The sequence below is a fragment of the Harmonia axyridis genome, chromosome 1 (genome assembly GCF_914767665.1).
Source record: "Harmonia axyridis chromosome 1, icHarAxyr1.1, whole genome shotgun sequence".
Lineage (NCBI taxonomy): Eukaryota > Metazoa > Arthropoda > Insecta > Coleoptera > Coccinellidae > Harmonia > Harmonia axyridis.
This window is the reverse complement of record NC_059501.1, coordinates 67,290,966-67,314,108: the sequence shown is the minus strand read 5'-3', so window position 1 is coordinate 67,314,108 and position 23,143 is coordinate 67,290,966. Positions and strand designations below refer to the sequence as shown.

The 23,143-nt window shown below is 35.1% G+C and overlaps 2 protein-coding genes across 3 annotated transcripts in view; one reads left to right on the top strand and one right to left on the bottom strand.

Moving 5' to 3' along the window:
- The window catches only part of LOC123670744 (protein unc-13 homolog B), a 637,597-nt gene that overhangs the window by 220,141 nt on the left and 394,313 nt on the right, over positions 1-23,143 (bottom strand). The window lies entirely within an intron of this gene.
- On the top strand, positions 870-7,179 carry LOC123670746 (lysosomal acid phosphatase-like). The gene is made up of 3 exons (XM_045604290.1): positions 870-1,027; positions 3,529-3,627; positions 6,263-7,179. Exons 1-3 carry the CDS (start codon positions 947-949, stop codon positions 7,172-7,174), a joined length of 1,092 nt encoding a protein of 363 aa, XP_045460246.1. The 5' UTR covers positions 870-946; the 3' UTR covers positions 7,175-7,179.

Below are 23,143 nucleotides of genomic sequence, written 5' to 3'. Positions count from 1 at the left end.
GGAGTTGTTTGATAAAACGAATCGTACAAGATGAATATTTATTTTGGTTTGATTTATTTTGGGGAAATCCGATCCAAGCACTCATTTTTAAAATTATTATATTTTGACCTTGGAGTTATCATTTATTGTAGACAGTGTTTTTATATTAACAGAATAATATATCCATAGAAAGCAAACTTTAGCTACTGTAATAACTTGATCATTTCATTTGTAAATCAAGTCGAAAATAGTCCTAAAGATCAGGTTGAATTAATTGATGGACAATTCGCAGTAAAATCGAAATAAAAAGGCCTTCCTATAGATTTCAATTTTCCGAGCATTTTCCAGGTCTACATGCGGCGGTTGTGATGATTGCTCGGATATGTCAATAATTTCGAAGCTATAGGTCCTCAAAATCTATTTCAAAAATAATTAAAAAAATTCAATGGAATAGAATTGTGGTTAAACCAAAAAGGATGATTTCGTGAATAAGCTCTCAATAAAAAAATTATCCTTGAATATTGCTTTCTCAGAGATTATTGGTTATGAAAATTGAGTCAGTAGCTTTCCTATCAGACAGGAGAGAAGTAATTTTCCAGAAATCGGAAGAAGAAGCTAAAAAAAATTGAAAGACATTCAGAACTCACACCAATATGTAACTATCCTTTAAATCATGTAAAATAAAATCCGGAAATTTTCACTCAGATTGACAGTTGAAGTTCAAATGGGCCTGTTTATTTCTTGAACTACTCCAGAACAACAACTATTATTTGCAGATCCGAACAAGGATGCCTTTTCCAAATTACCTAAGGAAGACAATATAATTCTCAATGACAGTACTAGGCGAGGATGCATTTCGATTGGAAGGGATTGAGCGATAACATTATCATATTATGTGATTGTTTCAATAATTGCGTTAGTTGTATCAGTGCACGACGGTAACCAATTCAAGGAAGATATATTGAAAATGTATTCGGTGTTTTTTTTGGTGGTTATCTGTGCTTCTATAGCTACTTCCACCAATTCTAATCTGCTGTCGATTGTAGTGGTGAGTAGTGAAAGATTTTGAATGGACGTACATTACTAAAATATACCATAATTTGCTCATAGATAAAATATTAATTGAATCTAATGATCAATTTAATTTATAAAATAGAAATTGAGTTGAGCTTCAACGCATTTTTGAAAGAATACAATAGTGTTATCTTACTCTGTGCTGGTTCCATCAAGTTTTTTGGTTTTAACCGTTACTGAATAGAAATTTCATTTATTGAGGGATATAGTAAATTATTCACAACAGGTGGTTTGTAGTTTGCTGCCTGGGATTTACGACCTATATCTGAAGAACTGTTTATATCCAGGGGTGATCCATGAAAAAGACCAGCTGATGAATATGTCCGCAAGCTACTTAGGGATTTTTAGAATAATGCCATGTCTGATCAAATTTTTTTTTGGAGGGAAATATCTCATGATTGCAAATTCGTAAGTGTACAATCAATATTATAAGCGGGGTAGCAGTCCCCCCCAGCATCACTAATGATTCATAAATATGCTGAAGAAATTCTGTTGGCCCTTTTTTACGGTGTAAAAAACTTGTTGGAAGTGATAAGCAGAGAATAGTAAGGTTTCTCAAAGAATCTCAAGTCTTAAGATTATGAAATTGACTGTGATTTGCTTCTATAAAGTAATTGGATTGAATACGGAGAGTTTTCAGTTTATAGTGGACCTAACATTATAATTATTATTTTTATTATTGAAGTTGTAGTTCCCAAACTGAAATCACCTCAGTAAAGTTAGCAAAACCACTTTGGAATCTTTCATATTTTTTACCACAAATTTGGCTGATTTTTAGGCTAGTTTAACACCTGATTGAAGATTTTTTGGTCTTCAATTGTGGAAGAAATTCGCTGATTCTGCTAGCTGGCAGAATCAACAAGTTGATCGACCATTTATGGACAATTTAATTACACAATAATTTAAGGCTGACGTTAGAACCGAGGTTGAACCCCACTGTCAAATTTCTGGATAAACGTTTTTTAAAAAATCCTGGATTATGCTCGCTTCATTGAAAAGCTAGCAGAACCCAATCATCAGGATACTCCTAGGAATAAATTCTGTTATAATGTAGTTTACAGCTATATCAGGCTAATTCATTAACCTATTATGAAATTTTTTGCTCTTCGGTTTAAAGAGATACCACCCTAAAATGGCTGTACCAAATGAGAATCAAATATCTATGCAATAAGTGATTGTAGCATCATTTTAAGCTTATTTGAATCTCATATTTGAATCCACTATTAAATTTCTTGATTAATGTTGTCAAAAAGATATTTTTAAAACCTAGTTTATTTTAAACGTAAATTCAGAATTTTGGCAGTGGGTTCAAACGTAATAAAATTATGGCGTAATCAGATTGTCACTAAAAAATACATTGCTTTTTGTGTCTGCCAGCTTGATCTTAAGCTAGCCAGAACTGCCGATTTGTCATTATATTGAAGATGAAAACAATTTGCAATAGGAAAATAAATTAGCCGTAAATTTTGGCCAAAAAATAATCGAAAATTCCAAAGTGGTTCTACTAGCTTTAGTGGGGTACTTAACCCCCACAGAATCTTCATCAGCGTTTAACGAACGTTTAGAAAACGATTTGGTCATCTGCAGAAACAAAAAGTCACTAACCAAATCCAAAAAAATATTTACAGGGTGTTTTCAAACTACTTTCACTACTTGAAATTTCACGTTTCACCCGGCAACCTGTTACAATATTCAAATCATTTTCAGAAAAGTATTCGATTCCGAAATATGGCATTTTACCGTAATATTTCAAGTTCATCAAATATTAAACCCAACTTTTTCAAGATATTCTAAAAGCGTTCATTCAAAATTTTCAATTTTGAAATCAAATCAAGTTTGTAATTCTTTATTCATTTATCAAATTTATCAAATCAATCAAATATTTTTTCATATCATAGCCACTGGAATATATATAATTCGAATCCTGAAATCTTGAAGTATGTTCAATATTTCCGTTGGATATTGAATATTTATAATTCACGGAGAAGAGGTTTGGGAGTGGTTGATTATTCAGCAATAATTGATACTTTCCCCAAATCTTACCCTCAATCTCTGAAATTTTCATTCAAAGGTACAATAAATCCAAACGAACATTGCTAGATTAATAATTCAAGGATCTGATCGAAATGATGATAGTTCACCTTTTTCTGTCAGGGGTTGATCGATCTATTCAACAAATAATCTTGAGCAGTATTTGTTCTTTAGTTTTTTCCTTGCTTTAATCATAGAAATTACGCGGGCATAAGTCGCCAGCTGAAATAAAGGCGAAAAGAAATAAACTTTCAAGTTTTTTTCACTCTTGATGGTAGCTCTCGTGAACGGTGAATAATTCAAGTGATTATTTTTATTCGGTTTCCGTCACGCGAGCATAAACATGACACGAATTGTGCCGTGAATAAATGAAAATTTGCAGAACTTTTACCTTTTATTTCCGAACCTGAACAATATAGCTTTTGCTTTTATTTTTTACCGCAGATTGCCAGACATGGAGATCGAACTCCTACAGCATTTGCGCCACTGGATCCTTATAAAGATGCTAAATATTGGCCAGCAGAACGAGGGGAACTGACGAATGTAAGTATAAACACTTTTATAGAACTCAAAAGGTTGAACCTCATTGTTTCAGACCATTTTCGCCTAAACACTCCAAAATACACTCATTGCGACGAAATGAAATACCTCAAATGCGTAATAAATAATTTATATTAATCAAAACTGTCATCATAATTATAGAATTGGCAGATTGGAAATCATTTTCTCTATTTCAGTATCGTAAGTTCATTACAGTACTAAAAAGAGTGCTGTAATGAACTCATTACTGCAATATTTTCAGTTATATTTTTTGTTTCGTAGTTGTCTACACTGACTTCCGATCCTATCAAATTTCTATTTATTGACAAAATAATATAATTTGGATACAGTGAAATGATTTGCAACATTGTTCGCATCTCTCTTAATTCTGGTGGTGGTTCGATTTCGTCGAAAATTATTCACGAATTCAATACATAATTACAATTTTTTTCGAAATTCGAAAGGTATGATTCAAATTCTGTAATCTGTCAATATTCGTAACAGTCAAACCAACTGCCAAGATGCAATACAAAAGTCACTATGTTCCATAATCTGAATTTTCGACAATATTTCACAAAACTTGACTGAAATACAGAAAACATCGTCTAATAATTGTTGGAGAAAGCAATTTCAACACTCATGCGTTTGTTCGCCTTTGTGTTGGAATAGTAGTCCATTCTGCAACTTGTTTTAGAATATACTATTTTGTAAAATTTCGATATATACATTAGTTCCACCAGAACTTCTGTCTCCATCGACAAAAGTGAGTTATCGAAAAATTCATATTCATATTCAATATTTTGTGGATCTAATGGGTTGAAAATAATAAATAATAATCTTTCGAAAATAGGAAAATCATAATTTCCTTCACACTAATCTATAAAGTGAGTCCTATTACGATTGAGGTGAAAATGAAAATCGAAACATTATAGAGCTAATTCACTTGTAATTTGCAGGAACCAGCTTCTGCAAGGCAGGCTTCATGTATTATGTAATAATTGATTGCATAATAACAACTATGTCATTGTCCATTCTTGAATACGTACCAGTCATCATTAATTGATTTTGTTATTAGGTACATATTTGTTGAGAATCAATAATTTCAAAATATCTTACTGAACAAAACATATTCCAACGAAGTACGAAGGTGGGCCATACTTCACCTAACCGAAAATTAAAAATAGTTCATTATTTCTTGGAGTCATAGAAAATATGTCAATTTTCTCATGGAGAATAACGTGATAAGAAGGAGAACTGAACTCTGATTCGCCTAATATTTAATTCTGAATTTGGTTTTCAATGAATTATAATTCCGAAATTATATTTATGTATTCAATGTCATCGTATTAATGAACATTTTGCATCTCTTGAAAATTTGAATTTTGAGTTTTTTCAGTACTTATTTTGAACATAATATTAATTCAATAATGTTCATGCCAATTACTTCTATGGACCAGAAGCACATTCCTTCAGGGCTTATGTTAATATTAATATGGAATCCCCCTAATTGATGATTTGCCATTTTTGTAGATATTGAACTTGAATCGAAAAATTTAAGCTAAGTATATCCTAAAATCCAATAGCTGTCATGAAGAAGCCAAACTTAAGATTTGCATTCATATTTGGCTCCCACCAACTTGCAGGCTCTTGACATATTTAGAAAAAATCAGTATTAAAAATTCTAGAACAGTAAAATGAAATGATATGATAAAATTCCCAAATACTAGAAAACGAAATATAATCCTGAACAAATTCTTCTCATTAATTATATTCGCTCGCCAATTACCGCAAAATAACCTTGGTTGATAAGGCTTTGAAATAATATACCTTTTTCCCTGAATTTTCCCTATTATTGATTTAATTGATGAAGCATCCCTGAGGTGAGAATAAGGTTCAGTAATTTCGGAACGGTCATTCTCCAAATAGTACTTTCTATCATTTCGTCAGAATATCTATACTTAACGGATTTTAATGCACGAACGATCTCAAAAGATTAATTTTGACTGTCTGGTGACGAATTTGTGCTAAAAAGACTGGCTTTACACACGATAACTCTCGAACGTAAAAACAAAAAAATATTCACATTTTCTGGTTAGGTTCAGATTTGTTGAGTAATTTAATGAATATAATCTGAGCAGTGGTTCCGCAAATTTTTCTTTTCGGAATAAGGCTTTTCTAACAAATTGAGAACTACAAATTTCTTCTAAAAGGGAAGTTTTATATGTAAAATGATAATTAGAAGCTTCATTCGAAATTTCATTTTGATCGCATTACTAGAACCAGAGATAATTCAAGACAAATATCGAAGAAAATTACCCAATATTTCCGAGCACACAAATCCGATGAAGTTGAGATTACATTCGAATTACATCAACATAATCATGAAATTTTCAATAAGATTCATGGGGAGAAATGAACAATTTTGCCGTGACAAAAAATTCTCTCGATTGGAGTTGTGTAGTTTGTGTAAAATTTCAATTTCAAGCCGCATAAAATGCGTATAGAATTTCATAAAATTAGAAGAATATTTCAGAGATCATTCAAATTTCATATACATTAATTTATGGTTCATCAAAATATAGTTTTATAGGTCGGAGCAGGTACCATATCTTCCAATTTAACGTTTCCCATTTTTCAGAAAGGAATTCTCCGAGAATACCACCTCGGCAAATGGCTAAGACAAAAATACTCGGACTACCTCTCGCCGAAATACATGAAACACGACATCTACGTCAGAGCCTCTTCGATGGATAGATGCCTCATGTCAGCAGCTTCCAGTATGGCGGGATTATATCCACCCACGGAGGACCAGATGTGGAACCCGAAACTGCACTGGAGGCCGGTACCGATCCACTCTCGACCGATGCAAGAGGACACGTTACTAGAAATGGCCATCGCGTGTCCCAGATTCGAGGAGATGTACCAGGATTTGCTCCAGACAAAAGATTTCAAACGGATTGACACTTTAAACGCCAACCTCTATTCCTATCTGAGCAAGAACCTCGGTGTTAAAATCGAAAGTTTCACGGATATTGAACCTTGGTACGACACGCTGAGAGTTGAAGCACTGAACAATATGACCCTGCCCAACTGGACTAAACCGGTTTACCAGGAGATGAAGAAGTGGTCGGAGCTGTCCTTCCAAGTACCCACGTACAATAAAGACTTGGCTCGGTTCGCTACAGGCCCGTTCTTCAACGTGATAACCAACCATTTCCTCGCCGTCAGCTCCAACAACACCGAGGACACGATGGCCAAGAACCTATTCTTCACCGGACACCAGACCAATATCTGTGACATAACGAACACTTTGGAGCATTTCAGGTCGGCACCTTATGCTAGTGCGTTGATTTTCGAGCTTCGTAATAACACCGAGACGTCTAAGCCGTTCGTTAGATTACTGTATAAGACGGAAGAGGGCGCGGAAGTTTTGGGTATGAGGGACTGTAACCTTGACTGTGACCTTCAAGATTTTTTGAAAGTTGTGGAACCTTTTAGAATGAACAAAACCCAGGTTGAGAAAGAATGTTATGCTATGAAGAGCATTTAAATGTTTTGATGTTGATTTTATTTTACATCCCTTACCAACTGATCCTTTTCGAGATTCCATCCATGAGAATCTGTTAGCTAGGGAGCTTAGGGTACAAATTTAGTTTTGGAAGAGCTAAATATGCAATATCTAGCCTCTTATTCTAACAACATTAGCAATATTGTCATTTTGGTATTTCAACAGGTCATATCGATATTATGACAGTTTCCTAAGTGGATTATGAAATCATGATGAAGTGTTTAATTTCAATAACAATAATGCATGTAGAAACTTCATTTAATTCGGATGTGGAGATATATATCAACATTAATGAGACGGAATTATTAAAACGATTAGATAATTGTATAATCAATCGGAAATAATTTTCCTCCATTGATTTCATCAGATGTGTTTCAATTTGCACACGTGTCACAATTGTCAATTCCTTTTCTAGATAACCTACAAATCTATTTTCCGAAATTCATATATGCAGTGGTAGCAACTTTCATAGGGATTTCGTGAATAATGATGTTCGAACTTTTGTTTTCCTGATTATTACGAAACTATGAATTCGATGAAATGTTAAACAATATTTTCAATCCTCATGCAACATTTTTTGAGGATTGCTTCTTCAGAATAAGTGTAATCAAAGATGAAAATCAGAAAAAAAATATTATCATTATATCGGTGTCAACGACTAGGATGAAATTTTGCATGTCACTTGAACCATAAACAATTCAAGCAAAATAACGAAAAACATTCTCAATATTTCCGTGATAATAAATCTGAATAGATTGCAATTTTATTTGTGTTTGTGAAAAAACTACTGGATGCCGAATTTTGTAGCATTCTCCAAAACTAATTGTTCAATAGTTAAGGGAAGAACTATAATATTTTGGAGATAATGTTAATATGAAATTTACATGTTGTCTATTATTTAGAAGAGTTATATATGAAATTATTCAACTATGTGGACAGTACCATACTGAGTTATAAAAGCTCAATTCATCCAGTACCTACAGTTACTGGATGAATTTTTTCAAGTGGATATTATTCCAGAAGATTTTCCCAAAACTTCTGATCGAATAAATCATGGCATTCTTCTTAGGAAGCTGTCTTGCTGAGGCTGACTCCCGATTTTGTGAATTTTTTGTCTCATTTTACGAACAGAAGACTTTGGGTTCAGTGTTTCGGTTTCAAATCTGCTCGATGCATGGTATCCTATGGTGTTAAACAGGGGTGTATACTTGATTCAGTGCTTCTCATTATTTTCGTGAATGATTTGAGTTTGTATTTGTCAAGTTATTCCCTTTTGAATATTTCAAAATGTATTGATGGAATACTAAGGCAACTATGAATTCGGAAATCTCCATATTGCACTCTACTCCTTAGAGTTACCTATTTATCTCACTGTTGAATAAGGAAAGAACAATGCATGAAACTGCTGTTGTGACAAATTTACAAGATTCGTGTTTTCAACGTGAAATTTATCTCTTTTCTTGATCGGGTCATATCTGAGAAGTGCCATAACATAATACTCTGAAAATGGAGCTTTTCAGAATGTTTATAAGCGCACCGCTTTCAGTTTCATCCAATAAACTGAACGAACATTATCATAAATTTGGGAAGTAACACACAAGCGGTATTTTTTATGAGGGTAAACGTATAAATGAAGCAGAGATATGCAATCATATACAGTCGCATGCTTAACCCACAAGATGAAATTTGTGGATAAAGTGATGTTTATCGTATAAAAAATGTACATTGTTGACTCGATTTTGTTGATGGGCGACCTTCAGGGTTATGTATGGAAATGAGAGTGTATAAAGATTAAGGAGAGTGAAATTATTTTTTAATCTGAAAAGACCATCACGCTGAAGACTGAAAGTGAGGGATCGGAGTTTAGTAGCGCTTCGAATTCGTCTTTAGTTTTTTTCTGATTTCACCAAACGCAACAATATAGCTGGACAGTTTTTTATTAGAACCCGATATCGTTCATTGATGCAATATTTCTTGAATATTTGTTGTTTTAAAGCAGAAATACTAAATTGCGGCGAGATAACAAGTTTGATCAGGTTGAGATTTGGCATGAATATAAATAAAAGCATTAAGAGCTTCATGTGGAGAGCATTATCAGAACTATAGAAAATTCAAGAAAAATATAGAAAGAAAAAATTAACAAATCCTAGTTGAATAAGATGTAGATTTAGATGAGACCGTCCGAAATTCAACTTCTCTGTGAATTCCAAAACTTTTGAGCAATTTGCAACGTAAAATTGTGCGATTTACTTCACCGTAAACAGGAAGCACGATCAACAACCAATACGGTAGCACCTGTGAAGTAAATCGCACGGCGAATACCCAATAAGATGTAACTTTCTGTAGTTGCCACGGAAACGAATAATCACCACCCGCGTAGCCGATAGCCATTTGTTATTTCGTTATTGTGTCGCGATTTGCCACCAGTTTTTGGTTTTGGAGTTTTTATGGAAATGAATGAGATCGTAGAAAATAGTATATTCTAAAACAAGTTGCAGAATGGGATCCTATTCCAAGACGAATGCGAAATTCTAAAACGAGCGACGAAGGATTGAATTTTGGAACGCGTGAGTGTTGGAATTGCCTTCTGCAACGAGTATTAGACGGTATTTTCTCTCTTTCATTTAACTTTTGTGAAATAAACTATAAATAAATCCTAGGTACATTTGTATTGAATCTTGGCAGTTGGTATGACTGTTACGAAAATTGACAGTTCACGAAATTTCAATTTGGATCGTACGTTTCGAATTTTGAAATTATTTATGATTACACATTAAACTCGTCAATTATGTCTGATGATATCGATTTAACACCAACAGAATTAAGAGAAATTGCGAATATAATGTCGCAAATCTTTTGACTCAATCCAAATTATATTGTATTGACAATTGATGTGTGTTGAATTTTGATAAGATTGACAACCACAAATCGAAAAATATAACTGAAAACAATGCTGTATTGAGTTCATTACAGCACTGTTTTTAGTGCTGTAATGAACTCATTACGACACTGAAATAGAGAATAGTATATTCTGAAACAAGTTGCAGAATGGGCTCCTATTGCCTATTTGAATATTTGAATATTTTCTCTATTTCAGTCAAGTTTTGTGGAATATTGTAGAAATTCAATGAAAGATTCATATTATACATTCTAGTGACATTTCTATTGTATTTTGGCTGTTGGTGTGACTGTTACGAAAATTTACAGATTACGGAATATGAATTTCAATCATACGTTTCGAATTTGGAAATAATTTATAATTACGCATTAAATTCGTGAATTATGTCTGCCGAACTCGATTTAACATCACCAGAATTAAGATAAATTGCGAATAATGCTGCAAATTATTTCACTATATCCAAATCATACATTATATTGAAAATTGTTGACGTTTGTTGAAATTTGATAGAATTGGAAGGCAGCAGAGACAACCACTAAACGAAAAATATAACTGAAAATAACGCTGTAACGAGTTCATTACTGCACTGTTTTTAGAACTGTAATGAACTCATCTCGATACTGAAATAGAGAAAGTATAGTACACAACTCGAGTTGTAAGACAATTACGCACTCCTAGAATAACTTTTTCGAGTGGTGCGAAATATGCTTCTTACAACTCTTATTATGTATTATACTATAACGTTTTCGTGACATAACGATCTGGATGAGATTTTCCGAGTAAGTCAAGAACAACAATTTCAATTTTAAGTTTCTTGCAAAATATAGCTTCCATAGCATCATCAGAATCATAGAAAGTTGATTCCTGATATCGAAGAAAAACGTAAATGTTACGCGTAATTTGGTGTTCAGCGAAATTCAACCAGAATATTCAGGAAAACATTGAGGTCAAGTCAGGTTACGACAGGAACATTGAGAGAATTCACAAAATCTGCTCGACTCGTAACCCGATCGAAAACATCCAGGAAAAAAAACGAAAATGGCCCGTAACTTTTCCCTTTCATCCCCTTCGAAAAACACGAATCGAAGACGCCAGTTGTGATCGCGTCACTCCACCCTCAAAGGAATCGCCTCAGCGGAGCAAAACCTTCGGAAATGAAATCTCCATCGGACCGCCCTTTGAGGGCCAAAGTCTCCGGCTCAACGTCTTCTCCCGACCTGCTGCATGTTCCTCCCATACAAAATCGCATATCGCCATCAGGACTCCAGAGCCTTGGGGACCAGGGACCTTTCAGGGGTCGCAAAGCAGGGACATAATTCGAGAGCTCTTCGAGCTGCCAAACTCCATTGGAATTCAACTGGCAAAATGGCAACGAGACATCGGGGTGCGAGAGAGACGGAGAGAGAGGCCGAACGAGGCGAGCTCACGTGTTCATTTATTTATCTGAGAGATCCGGAGTGAGGTGCTTGTTGCGAAAAAGGACAGGGGTTCCGTTCTGAGGCTAATTGATGGTTCATTACTTCCTCGGGGCGGGGGCTCTGTTGAAATAGGAAAGTTCTGTTTATGTTGCTTTGGTTTGAGAGCCGGCCGGCGTTAGCGGGCTTTGGTAAAAAAACGGCTCGTGTAGCGCTTTTGTGCGAGTAGAAACGTGTGGCCTCGGGCTGTTGGATGAATGCTCAAGCGATCGCCATTTGTGGAATTCAACTGTTGGCGATTCATCAACAGGAGGGAAGAAACGAAGAATATTTTCACTTCAGCTCACGCAATGCTTTTCACAAGATTTTAACGTTTTTTTTGTTTAACTGCATGATGGGTCTTGTTTATGGTTTGACAGTTGGGAATGTTCAATAAGGTTGGTGAAAATTCATCGTGAATCGTTTTACGTCAAAACAACGTTTCCAAATTATGGAAATTCACTTTGTAAAATATAAATCCATTTGCGAAGTTCATAGAGCACTTCGTGCGTTTTACTCTTAGCATTAGGGATTCATCAAGCCAAGTATCTTGACATTTTAACCAACTGCTTGACTGGAAAATCAAGCTCAAGAAAAATTACATACTTGAGGTTGATTTGACATGATTTTAGATATTAATTGCTTGACTTGATATCAAGCTACTTGATATTACTTGAGTTTTATATGCAGGCGTCGCACGGCATTCTCGTGTGCGCTTAGACTAAATAAGGGGGAGCGCCGAGAGACTGAAGCATTCGCCAGTGTGACTTTATTAGTCGTTTTCTCACATTTTTATGAAATCTATTGGTAGATTTCGGTAGATTCAGAAATATCTTTCCAAACTTGGCCAACATGGCCAAGGATTTTTATCAAGGCCGCATATTCAGCTCCTGTTGAAAGAAAATTTTCCAGAGCTGCTCTTCCAGTAACAAAAATCTGAAAGATGTCTCATGTGTCTTAGATCCTGGATGCAAATTTATGGAAAGCCTGGAGGTTTCTCAATGTTGAAAAATTCAATTTTTTAATTATTTTGTTGTAATTTCTACTGCTGCAATTCATGTTTCTATTTCAAAAAAGTTGATTTTTCGGTTCTTCAATATAATGAGTTTAATAAATAAATGTGTTTTTTGCAAGGTTCCTTTTGATTTCATCACTTTTTCATCGATGTGACACTACACAATGAAACTGCTAATAATCGAGTAGCTTAATCTGACTCAAGTACTTGATAAATAAAGACTTGACATGACTTGAGATTGGAAAATTATAACTTGACTTGAGCTCGACTTGAAATCAAGTCAAGCTCAAGCAAAGTAGCTCGAAAATCAAGCCAAGCCGTGAATCTCTACTCAACATAATCGACCTTCTTCAATTGTTGGCCTTTGTCCTATGTGGATAGTTTTACGTAAGCATCTCACCTTACGTGTCTATAAAATACAGATTGTGAAAAAATTAAAGCCAAATGACTATAGTTTACGTCGCATTTTTGCTCATTGGCTAATTTCAAACTGTTCGAACACGAGCATTTTTACCGAAGAATTGTGTAACGTTACCATTGCCCATGAGTCTCTAAGACTGATTTCAAGAGTCGGTTTGGCTTATTTGGCAACAAAACTCTTACCCAGGTTTTTACAAATTCAATAAAATTAAATATACAACGATCGATCCTTTTACCCTCAACATATAATATTGAAATAAAAAATTAACTTGAAACCTCTTTTGAAGATTATTTTCAGCCTTCTGAACACCAGATCTTAGCAGGAAGTTACAGTTCTCCAATTCCCATTCAGCGAAGTTGATGTGATAACGCCAGGTATTACGCAAGTATTCTCTCAGTTTCGGGGACTAAAGTGGTTTAACGTACGTTCTATTTCAACTTCTATATCGTTGTACTTCTTGATATTTTTCAATCCCAAGAGAGAATTCTGTTGTTCCAATCCCAGTCCCACCATCTCCAGCTTCAACAGCTTTGTGGCGTAGGTAGGTGAAATCATCACGAATTTCTTGGCTTGAGTAGGTCCGAGAGTGTTTGTCCAGTGGGTAATCCTGTTGTTCAACTCTCATTGCTGGACCGCATTGGTCTTTTACTAGCCCACAGAAAAGCTCAGGTCCAGCAGGTAATAATATAATATATAATGTTTATTCATTCAAAGCGAGAAATAAACATGGTTTATAAACAGGTGTTAACCTTGATGCATTTTTTGCAAATTCATCAGCTTTTTCGTTTCTTTCAACACCACAGTACCCTGGTACTCATAGTAGAATGGATTCATTCCTCGGAGCATATACAACAAAATGTTTTGTTAACAAAAAAAATTTTCTTTTGACATCCTGACCTTAAGATTCTCTTCGTCGACTGAATGGATATTGATTTGACATGAAACTGAATTATTTCATTACAATTGAATGAATTGAATTAATTTTTGGCCTCAGTATAACGTCCATTCTATACATAAAGAACAAAGCAGAATAACAGCTTCGGTAGACATATTTCTATCGATTTTTCACACGTAATAAACATAGACCGAATGCGGTAAAACGAAAAGCTTCGTCATCGTTCATCCGCACACATTTACGACAAATCGAGAGTTGTTTTTCGCCATCAAGCACAGAGTTTACAATCGCATTAATCGATGGTGAATCATAACGCCCCCATTCGTAATATTCAGCGTGTTGTGGTTGGAACATTTGAGGCACTTCGTATTCAATCCGCCCTGATTTATCATTTATGAACGGTATCTGAGTTTGATTGATTAACCTCGAGCGCTCATGCGAGGCGGAGTGACATATATACGTCACTATTTTGACGTATTAGTCCCGCGTTGGAAACTAGTTGCGGAACATTAAAGCGCCTTTACGGCCAACTATAGTTTCGTATCAATTCGAACGTGAAATCGGATACATTACGAACTGTTATAACGACAGCCATAATATGTCGGAAACTATTTGCGCAGCATGTCTTGAAATTGGTCGATGAGACTTTCGAGGAGAACGGCTATAGTGGATACTGAACTGAATGAATTGCATAGTGATAGTAATGTGATGTTATTTACCAGTAGGATTCGAAAGTTCAATGATACATGGTTTTTTGTATTAAATCTGCTATGTTTTGATGTCACATGAATATCCTTAGAAATAAAGAAAATCATTTATTATTATTATATTGAGTCGAGGTCGTTGTGGAACTGTGATCACATGAATTTTTTGTTCTCAACCCTACCCACTTCTACAAACCCAGAAAGGCCTTCGATACTGCTAAAAAAACCTTCAACATCATTAGTACCCTGTGGGTATCTAGGACTTTCTCATATAATTGATTCTTAGGAGAGACATCTGCGGACATTGGATATCATGTGTTCAGCTATTTCTATTTCCATTCCACATTGCCTGCGAATATCATCTGCTGACTTTTCCATGCGGTATAGTATATCCAAAGTCACTTGGAGGAAGCTTGAATATTTCAATTATACAAGGGTTGTCCAAGTTTTCAGAAATTCCTTTGGAATTTATGAAAATATTGCTATCAATACTCTCAAATAAACCCCGGTATTTAGCAGATCGTCTTGGAAACAAGAATGTCCCGATTTGATTGATCTTATTGGCTGAATATTTCCCCTCGTTTTCCCCTTTCCACTTTGAGAGCGTTTTTGGTTACACTCATCGGCTGCATCTGTCACTTCTTAATTACTTTCCAATAATTCGCATAGACCAGTGTGGTCCATAGGGGTATTATTGAAATGCATTTTTACGTAGTTTTAGTTCGTTGTGTGACTGATGCTTTTAATGATTTCGACTATGATGTTTGGCACAATTCTATGGCTTATGTAAAAAAAGATGAATATTTCGCAATCAAATCTATTTCTCCATTTACTTTCAAAGTCAGAATTGATATATGACGGAATCTGAAGAAAATGATTTCGCATCCTAAATATTAACCAACAAAATTTTCATTAAATTTTCTGATTTTAGCAATGTTATTACTGGTTTGAGAAATCATATAGAATAGGCATATGATGTTGAGGCTCTTAGTACGTCAAATTAGCAGCTACGTAGCCAGATCGAAAAATCAATCAAGTATTTTATAGAAAATAGAAATATTTCACCATTTCCTGCCATCAGTCGGGACAGTTTTAATAATAGGTTACATATATCTATCGGGTGTCCCAAGGTGAGTGGCCTATTAGATTATTATGGAAACTATTGATGGTAAAGATTTCAAATTTTGTGGATAGATATTTGGCCATGTAAGGTACATTTTTAAAATAATTTCACATTTCCAGTGTTGCCGGATGTACGACAATTTGGCAACAACTTTGTTATTTTAAATGGGACATCAGGTATTTCTATTTTTTTATGATACTCCATAAAATATCAAATCTATTCAATCTTACTTTTCCATCCCTATCTTCAACGGTTTTTGAGTTATTAATTATTTTTAGAAAATTTAGATCAAATTGGCGTATTACGAAAATGACTCTAGTTCGCTCAATATTTGAGATTTAAGTCAGAAATTTTGCAAGTCGTTAGATATAGATCTGATCTGTATCACTGCTTTTGAATTATGGTTGTCAATAATACAGGACGGACCAAAAAAAATCATCATTTTCCAAGTTACAAAATTTTACAAAAGTCTATTTTTTCAAATTAGACACCTCGTATATTTTTCAGTTTTTGGAATCAGTACAACACACTCTACAATTTTTCTATTCACGTCTCTATACCTATCTCAACTGGATTCCGAGTTATATGCGTTATATGTGTATATCTTTCTTGAGCCATTATTTATAGAAAAACCTCGGAACAAAACACCTGTTAGGCAATAATTGTTTATTTTCACATTTATGGATTGAACTGATTCATTGATATATCGATCTATGAACGACATAGAGAAAATAACAATACAAAAGAAATTAACGCTTATTGAATCAATGTGAAATCTAATACACGCATATAACTCGGAATCCACTTGAGATAGGTATAGGGACGTGAATAGAAAAATTGTAGAGTGTGTTGTACTGATTCCAAAAACTGAAAAATATACTAGGTGTCTAATTTGAAAAAATAGACTTTTTTACAATTTTGTAACTTGGAAAATGATGATTTTTTTGGTCCGTCCTGTATTATTGACAACCATAATTCAAAAACAGTGACACAGATCAGATCAATATCTAACGACTTGCAAAATTTCTCACTTAAATCTCAAATACTGAGCGAACTAGAGTCATTTTCGTAATACGCCAATTTGATCTAAAATTTCGAAAAATAATTAATAACTCAAAAACCGTTAAAGATAGGGATGAGAAAGTATGAGTGAATAGATTTGATATTTTATGGAGTATCATAAAAAAAATAGAAATACCGATGTCCCATTTAAAATAAGAAAGTTGTTGCCAAATTGTCGTACATCCGGCAACACTGGAAATGTGAAATTATTTCAAAAATGTACCTTACATGGCCAAATATCTATCCACAAAATTTGAAATCTTTACCATCAATAGTTTCCATAATAATCTAATAGGCCACTCACCTTGGGACACCCGATATATGTATATATTGAATATATATTCTGATTCTGAATACGAAAAATTATCGAGGAAAAACTTGAACTGAGGAAATACTACAATTTCTAACTGAGTGGAGTAGTCTATGACTTCCGGAAAACATAGAAACTAATATCGAAATTTGGATAACTAAATTTGACATTTCATGAAATGTCATCAATTATTCGTAATTGAAAATTTTATTGGTTTATGGATTTTCAACCATCTTAACGAATAATTTATTACAATTCATGAAATTTCGACTTTTTAGTTTCTTTTTATGTTTTCTGGAAGTCATAGACTACTCCATTCAATGAGAAATTGCAGTTTTCCTTGAGTATTGCCATATTGCTGAAATTATCATCAACCAAGCCATCTAATAATGCAATAATATACTGGGTGTGCCGTTTGAAATAAGAAAGTATTACTCTGTTTCCGGTATAAAAGGAAATTGTATAAATTTCCTGCACAATATTATTATTCGTTTTCTATAAACGTCTAATAGGCCATCGAGGTGAATCACCCTGTACATCATTATCATTTAGCCTTCTGCTTTCACTGAGGGACATAAATTTCGCCTTACAATAACGAAGAAATAAAATTCAATTCGGCAACGTAGCTGCTAATTTGACGTAGAAAATTGGATGTCATTCAAGGATCTCAAGGTCATGCACCTATTCTACCCTAGTTTGTCTTATCTTCAGACAGAACATTTCCGAATTCATCTCAAACATTTTCGTGCTCTTATAATTCTATGCAACGATCAGTTCATCACCGCTGATAACGTTCCTTGATAGTATATTACAGGTCGAGAACAAAGAATAATCAAATTATAACACCGTAGAATGACATAGTATTATTTCTGATGTAACAGCAAAAGGTACTCACGTCACCAATTTTCTGAAAGAATCGACATCTGAGTCCCATACATACGCAAAAATATTATTTTCAAATCAAGGGTTTGAAAATTGTGCGCCTATGGTTTATGACTGTTTTGCAATTATCTCTGACCAAGCGTTTTTATAGACTAGTTCAAGTGACTTTGGATATACTATACAATAGTAAATTGTGCAACAAGTGGGGACAGTCCAACTTTTCTCGCGAGTGTTGCAAACACACGAGCGATAGGAATAATATTTCTCACAGTGTGAGCAATACATAGTTTTGAAGTTGAGTATGCTATGAAGAATACGCTACTTTGGATAGCAGTTGTAGGAAAAAGATATTGGCTCCTACAATGGCCTGTCAGCAGTTCCATCATTACCTCAGCTCGTGACAAGTTCAAGAGCTTTCTGGCATAGAACCGGGCGTATTTCTTCAACTTGTATTGTTGGACTACTGTCCTATATTGGTATTAACAAAGCCCACAAAGAGGCCCAGGGCCAATAGGTGGTAACCTTGATGCTTTTTTGGCAAGTTCGTCAGCTCTTACTTTTCCTCCAATACCACAATACCCTGGTACCTATAGTAAAGTTACTTTATTGCCTCTGGTCAGTTGCCTTATGTTATTACAACCCTACCTTGTCAGCAGAAATCCCTGGCTATGTGATTCCAGAGACCTCAGGGTCATCCGGCTGTCCGTAGTGATGTAAATATGGAAAACACTTACTTTGCATCAGAAGATTTTGAACGCTCGTTCTTTCATTCGCCAATTGTACCTTAGAGCCTAATTACCTATACAGGATCAATCAGGAGTAACTCCAGGAGATATTGTTTACGTGAAAATAATTCAAAAAACTCATATATCATTCTTATACGATTCTCATTTATTTTCGAGAGACAGTGTGTTAAAGTAAGAATTTTCTTGAAGTTTTTCTGTAATAGTACCTATCTACACTGAAATTTGGCATAAATATTTACATTGATAGTTCACACCATGTGACATGCCAATTTGATAGAAAATCCACAGGGTGATCTTTTCTCTGGAATACTATCCCCTATTTTCCCCCAGAACTTTTTTTATAACCGAATGACAGTCAATTCAAATTATCTCATTAATTTTGGGCCACCTTTTACATCATTCTATCCAGTGAAATCACAAGTGAAATTTATCCACCAAGAAAAAATTAAATATAAGCCTGATCGAAGAGAGGTTAGTGAATGGTGGTGCTATTTCAAAGCTAGAAAGTGAAAAAAATTATGAGAACCTTAAAATGCATCCGCATAAGTTCAACTTTCCAATCTCTAAGCAGTTTAGTGAGGTTATGGAGTTCATGGCAGTAAATTCTGTTTATAATACTGAGCGACGCTAACAGCAATAATCATCTTTTGCAGGACACGGAAATAAAGAGCTTGAAGAAAATTATATTCCTCCATTTAATGAAATACCCCCAAGAAATTTATTGAAATAAGCTTCTTTCGTTGGAAACTGAATTTCATTGTCGCTTTAATTGGAAAACCAAAATGAACTCCGACATGATACTCGATATCAATGAACTCATTGATGCGAAACTTGAAAAGACGATTACAACATTGACTTGATCTATACAAATATGGAGGATAATTTGCTGACGGGCATCACAATGGATTGGTCCCTGCGAATATGCTGAAGGCATCCGACCAGAACATCATACTATATAACAAACATATGCCAGGGATAATAATCAAATATTCAACTAGATCACTGCACATTGATTTCCCTCCGCTTCTAGCTATCAGAGTGTTAATGCTCGATGCAAAGAGCTGAAAGAAGGGAAAAAAGGAAAAAAGGTAGTCCAGTGTTATAATTGATTAAGCATCGCTCATATCTTTTTTCATAGTTTGTATTGGTCGAAGAGTAATATTCAGGATTTCGGTGTCTATGGGATATAATTTTCGATTCCAGCAAATATATTTGAAAAGTAGAAAATTGTATTTTTTATCGCCATCTCATCCTGACATTGGCGAATTAATGGAAATTCTCGAATAGTATCACATCACGTACAACTTCACTTCTGCCGTTTTTTTTTACGAAATTCGAGGCTTTATTGTCAAACATCTATGATTCAACGTATTGTCCATCGCTGGCACCAACTTTTTCCCATCTTTCGGGCAGCGTACCAATCCCGCGTTGAGAAAACTGGACATCTTTTCAAGCTATCCTCGATTTAATTCATACGAATCCCGCGTTGAAGAACTGGTCATCTTTTGAAGCGATCCACAAATCGATCCAATACTTACTAGAGGCCTATCCCCATCTATAAAAACTACATCATATAATTATATCGAAATAGTGTAAAGTGCAAAGTGTACAACTTTGCTTCCGACGTTTTGCAAAAGTTGACTGTAGCGGTAATTGGTAGTTGAAATGAATAGATCGTAGATGTCATGCAATGAGCTTAGCTATTTTTAAACGCCATCGAAATATTAGTCGATTTGTGTCTGCATCATGAAGTTATTCTCGTAAGCAATTAATAATAATAATAATAATATTTATTGCCATCAAAAAAATTGTAATTACATGGCTCGTCAATAAGAACGTAAATACAAGTATATAACAAACAAATCTAAAATCTATACAAGATAACTAACACTTTAAAATCTAAAAGGAATTTACAATTATATTATATTACCCAGTCAAAAAATTCATTAACATAATATATCGTTTTCTCCAACAAGAGGTTCCTAACTTTTCGGGTGAAACTTCCATGAGGTAAGTTCTTCAGATTGTCCGGAATGCTATTGTAAAATCTTAAACACCAGAAATTAACTGCGACTTGCGTTGTTTTCAGTCGATGATATTCTACCACCAAATCATTCCTCTTTCGTGTGTTGTATGGGTGACAATCGCCATTTCTCAAGAATTTTTCTCTATTGCCATGGACGTATTTCAGACACTCCAATATATATACAGACGTTACGGTAAGTATTCTTTCTCTCTTAAAATATTCTCGACAACTTGTTATCTTAGATATGCCACATAAAATTCTAAGAGCTTCCTTTTGTTTCAGAAGAATTCTACTCAGTCCAGGACTATGTCCCCATAATATAATGCCGTAAGTCGCAATTGAATGAAAATTGGCATAGTAAGTTGTCTTGCAGATGCTTCCTGTGCTGATCTCCTTCATACGTCTAACAGTAAACAGAGCTGTTGATAATTTACCGGTCAAAGTTGTTATGTGGCCATTCCAGCTTAGGTTATCCTGAAAAGTTATCCCCAACAGATTCAAAGATCCCGCTTCGTTGTCACCCAATACAAACTTCAGCTTTTGTGTCTTTGCCATGTTCACTCTCAGTCCATTGACGTCAAACCAGTTCTCCGCCGATCGCAAAGACGCTTCCGACTGCTCCCTCAAGACATCACGGTTTGGTGCGAAATTTAAAATGCTGGTATCGTCGGCGTATAGAGAAATAGCACCAGAGGAAACATTCGCTGGTAAGTCGTTAATGTATATCACGAAAAGAAGAGGCCCCAGAATGGAGCCTTGTGGTACACCCATATTAACACTTCTCTCATCTGAAATACCATTTTTCCATGTAACAATTTGACTCCTGTCTGTCAGATAAGAATTGAACATTCCAAGAGCCATCCCTCTCACTCCATAGTATTCCAATTTCACCAACAATATCTCTCGCACAACACAATCGAAGGCCTTGCTGAGATCCAAGGCCATCACTTCAGATATTTGTTTTCCATCCAGAGCCTCCGAAATTCCCACCACAAGCTCAATCAATGCTGTAGCAGTAGATCTTCCAGGTCTAAATCCATGTTGTGAATCACTGATTGCCCCCTGTTTGTCAAGAAACGCAAGCAATCGACTCTTCAATACCTCCTCCAATATCTTCGACATGGCCGGTAAAATGGAGATCGGCCGATAATTGTTACAGTCATTTATGTTTTCTTTTTTGTAAATTGGGACTACCCTGGCCACCTTCAATCTTCGAGGAAATACACCCTGAACAATACACATATTAAAAATCTCGCAAAGAGTGGATGAAACAATGGGAAATACCCTCTTCAATATTTTAACGTTCATCCCATATATATCTGAAGATTGTTTATTCTTGAAATTCAAAACGATTTTCGTCAACTCCTCCAGTGATACAGGTCTCAAAAACAAGGATTTATATGTTGGTGAACTCACTCTATGAAATTTGAGTAATCGCCTTGCCTCCTCCTCTGAAGATGCACATTGGGCAGAAACTGTTTCACCAACCCCCGCAAAAAAGTCATTCATTTCATCACTGGTCAAAGAACTCTTATTTTCAACATTCTGCCTAGATTTACCGGTATTCCGTCTAATTAGCTCCCAGATTGCCTTCGATTTATTCTCTGCAGCCTCTACAAACCTAGCACTCCTAATCTTTTTGGCGTTCCCATAGCTGTTACGAAGGGCCTGTTTGAGAATAGACAGTAGTTCGTAAGAAGGTTTATCCTTTTTTACTTGATGTATCGTCTGGGCGGCATCAACTGCCCTCTTGAGACCGTCAAGGTCTGATTTGGTACGGGGACGACTAGGACTGTGGCCACTTTGGATGGTAACTTTGGGAAAACACATATCAAAATTGCGCTGAAATTCGTCATGAAAGTTTTCATAGTATTTTTCAGCATCTTCGTTTTTCAGATTTCCCCAGACAATGTTACTCAGGCATTCACAGAATTTTTCAACATTCTCATCAGATATTACATGTTTCACTACAACTCTTTCTACCCTTTCAGGTTCCACGTGATCCAGCACAATCTCCTGAGCCATATGGTCAGAGAGATATGGCTCAGTAACTTCAAAACGGTAAGTTGAATCTTCGAAATTGGTGACAATATTATCAATACATGTGCGTGAACTAGATGTAACTCGACTTGGCTCATCAAAAACAACACTGAGACCATATGAACGAAGTAACTCTATTAGTTCCCTTCTATCTTTACTCTCCTTGAGGAAATCTACATTGAAGTCTCCCAAAACACAAACAGGACTATGATCTGTACTCTGTACCTGGTTTAAGCTCTCGTTGAGTATAGAGAGGAAACATTCGAAATTTCCTCTTGGCGGCCTATAAATTCCAATAACGATCAAATTCCTGTCAGTCACTCGAACTCCAGACACTTCTGCATGGCCCTCCTTAGAAAGCAATTTTAGTGACG

What these genes read in the sequence shown, in the direction of transcription:
- LOC123670746 (XM_045604290.1), top strand. Translation starts at nt 947, where the DNA reads ATGTATTCGGTGTTTTTTTTGGTGGTTATCTGTGCTTCTATAGCTACT. An exon ending in ATCTGCTGTCGATTGTAGTG is followed by an intron (nt 1,028 to 3,528) that starts GTGAGTAGTGAA and finishes TTTTTACCGCAG; the next exon opens with ATTGCCAGACATGGAGATCG. An exon ending in AACGAGGGGAACTGACGAAT is followed by an intron (nt 3,628 to 6,262) that starts GTAAGTATAAAC and finishes CCCATTTTTCAG; the next exon opens with AAAGGAATTCTCCGAGAATA.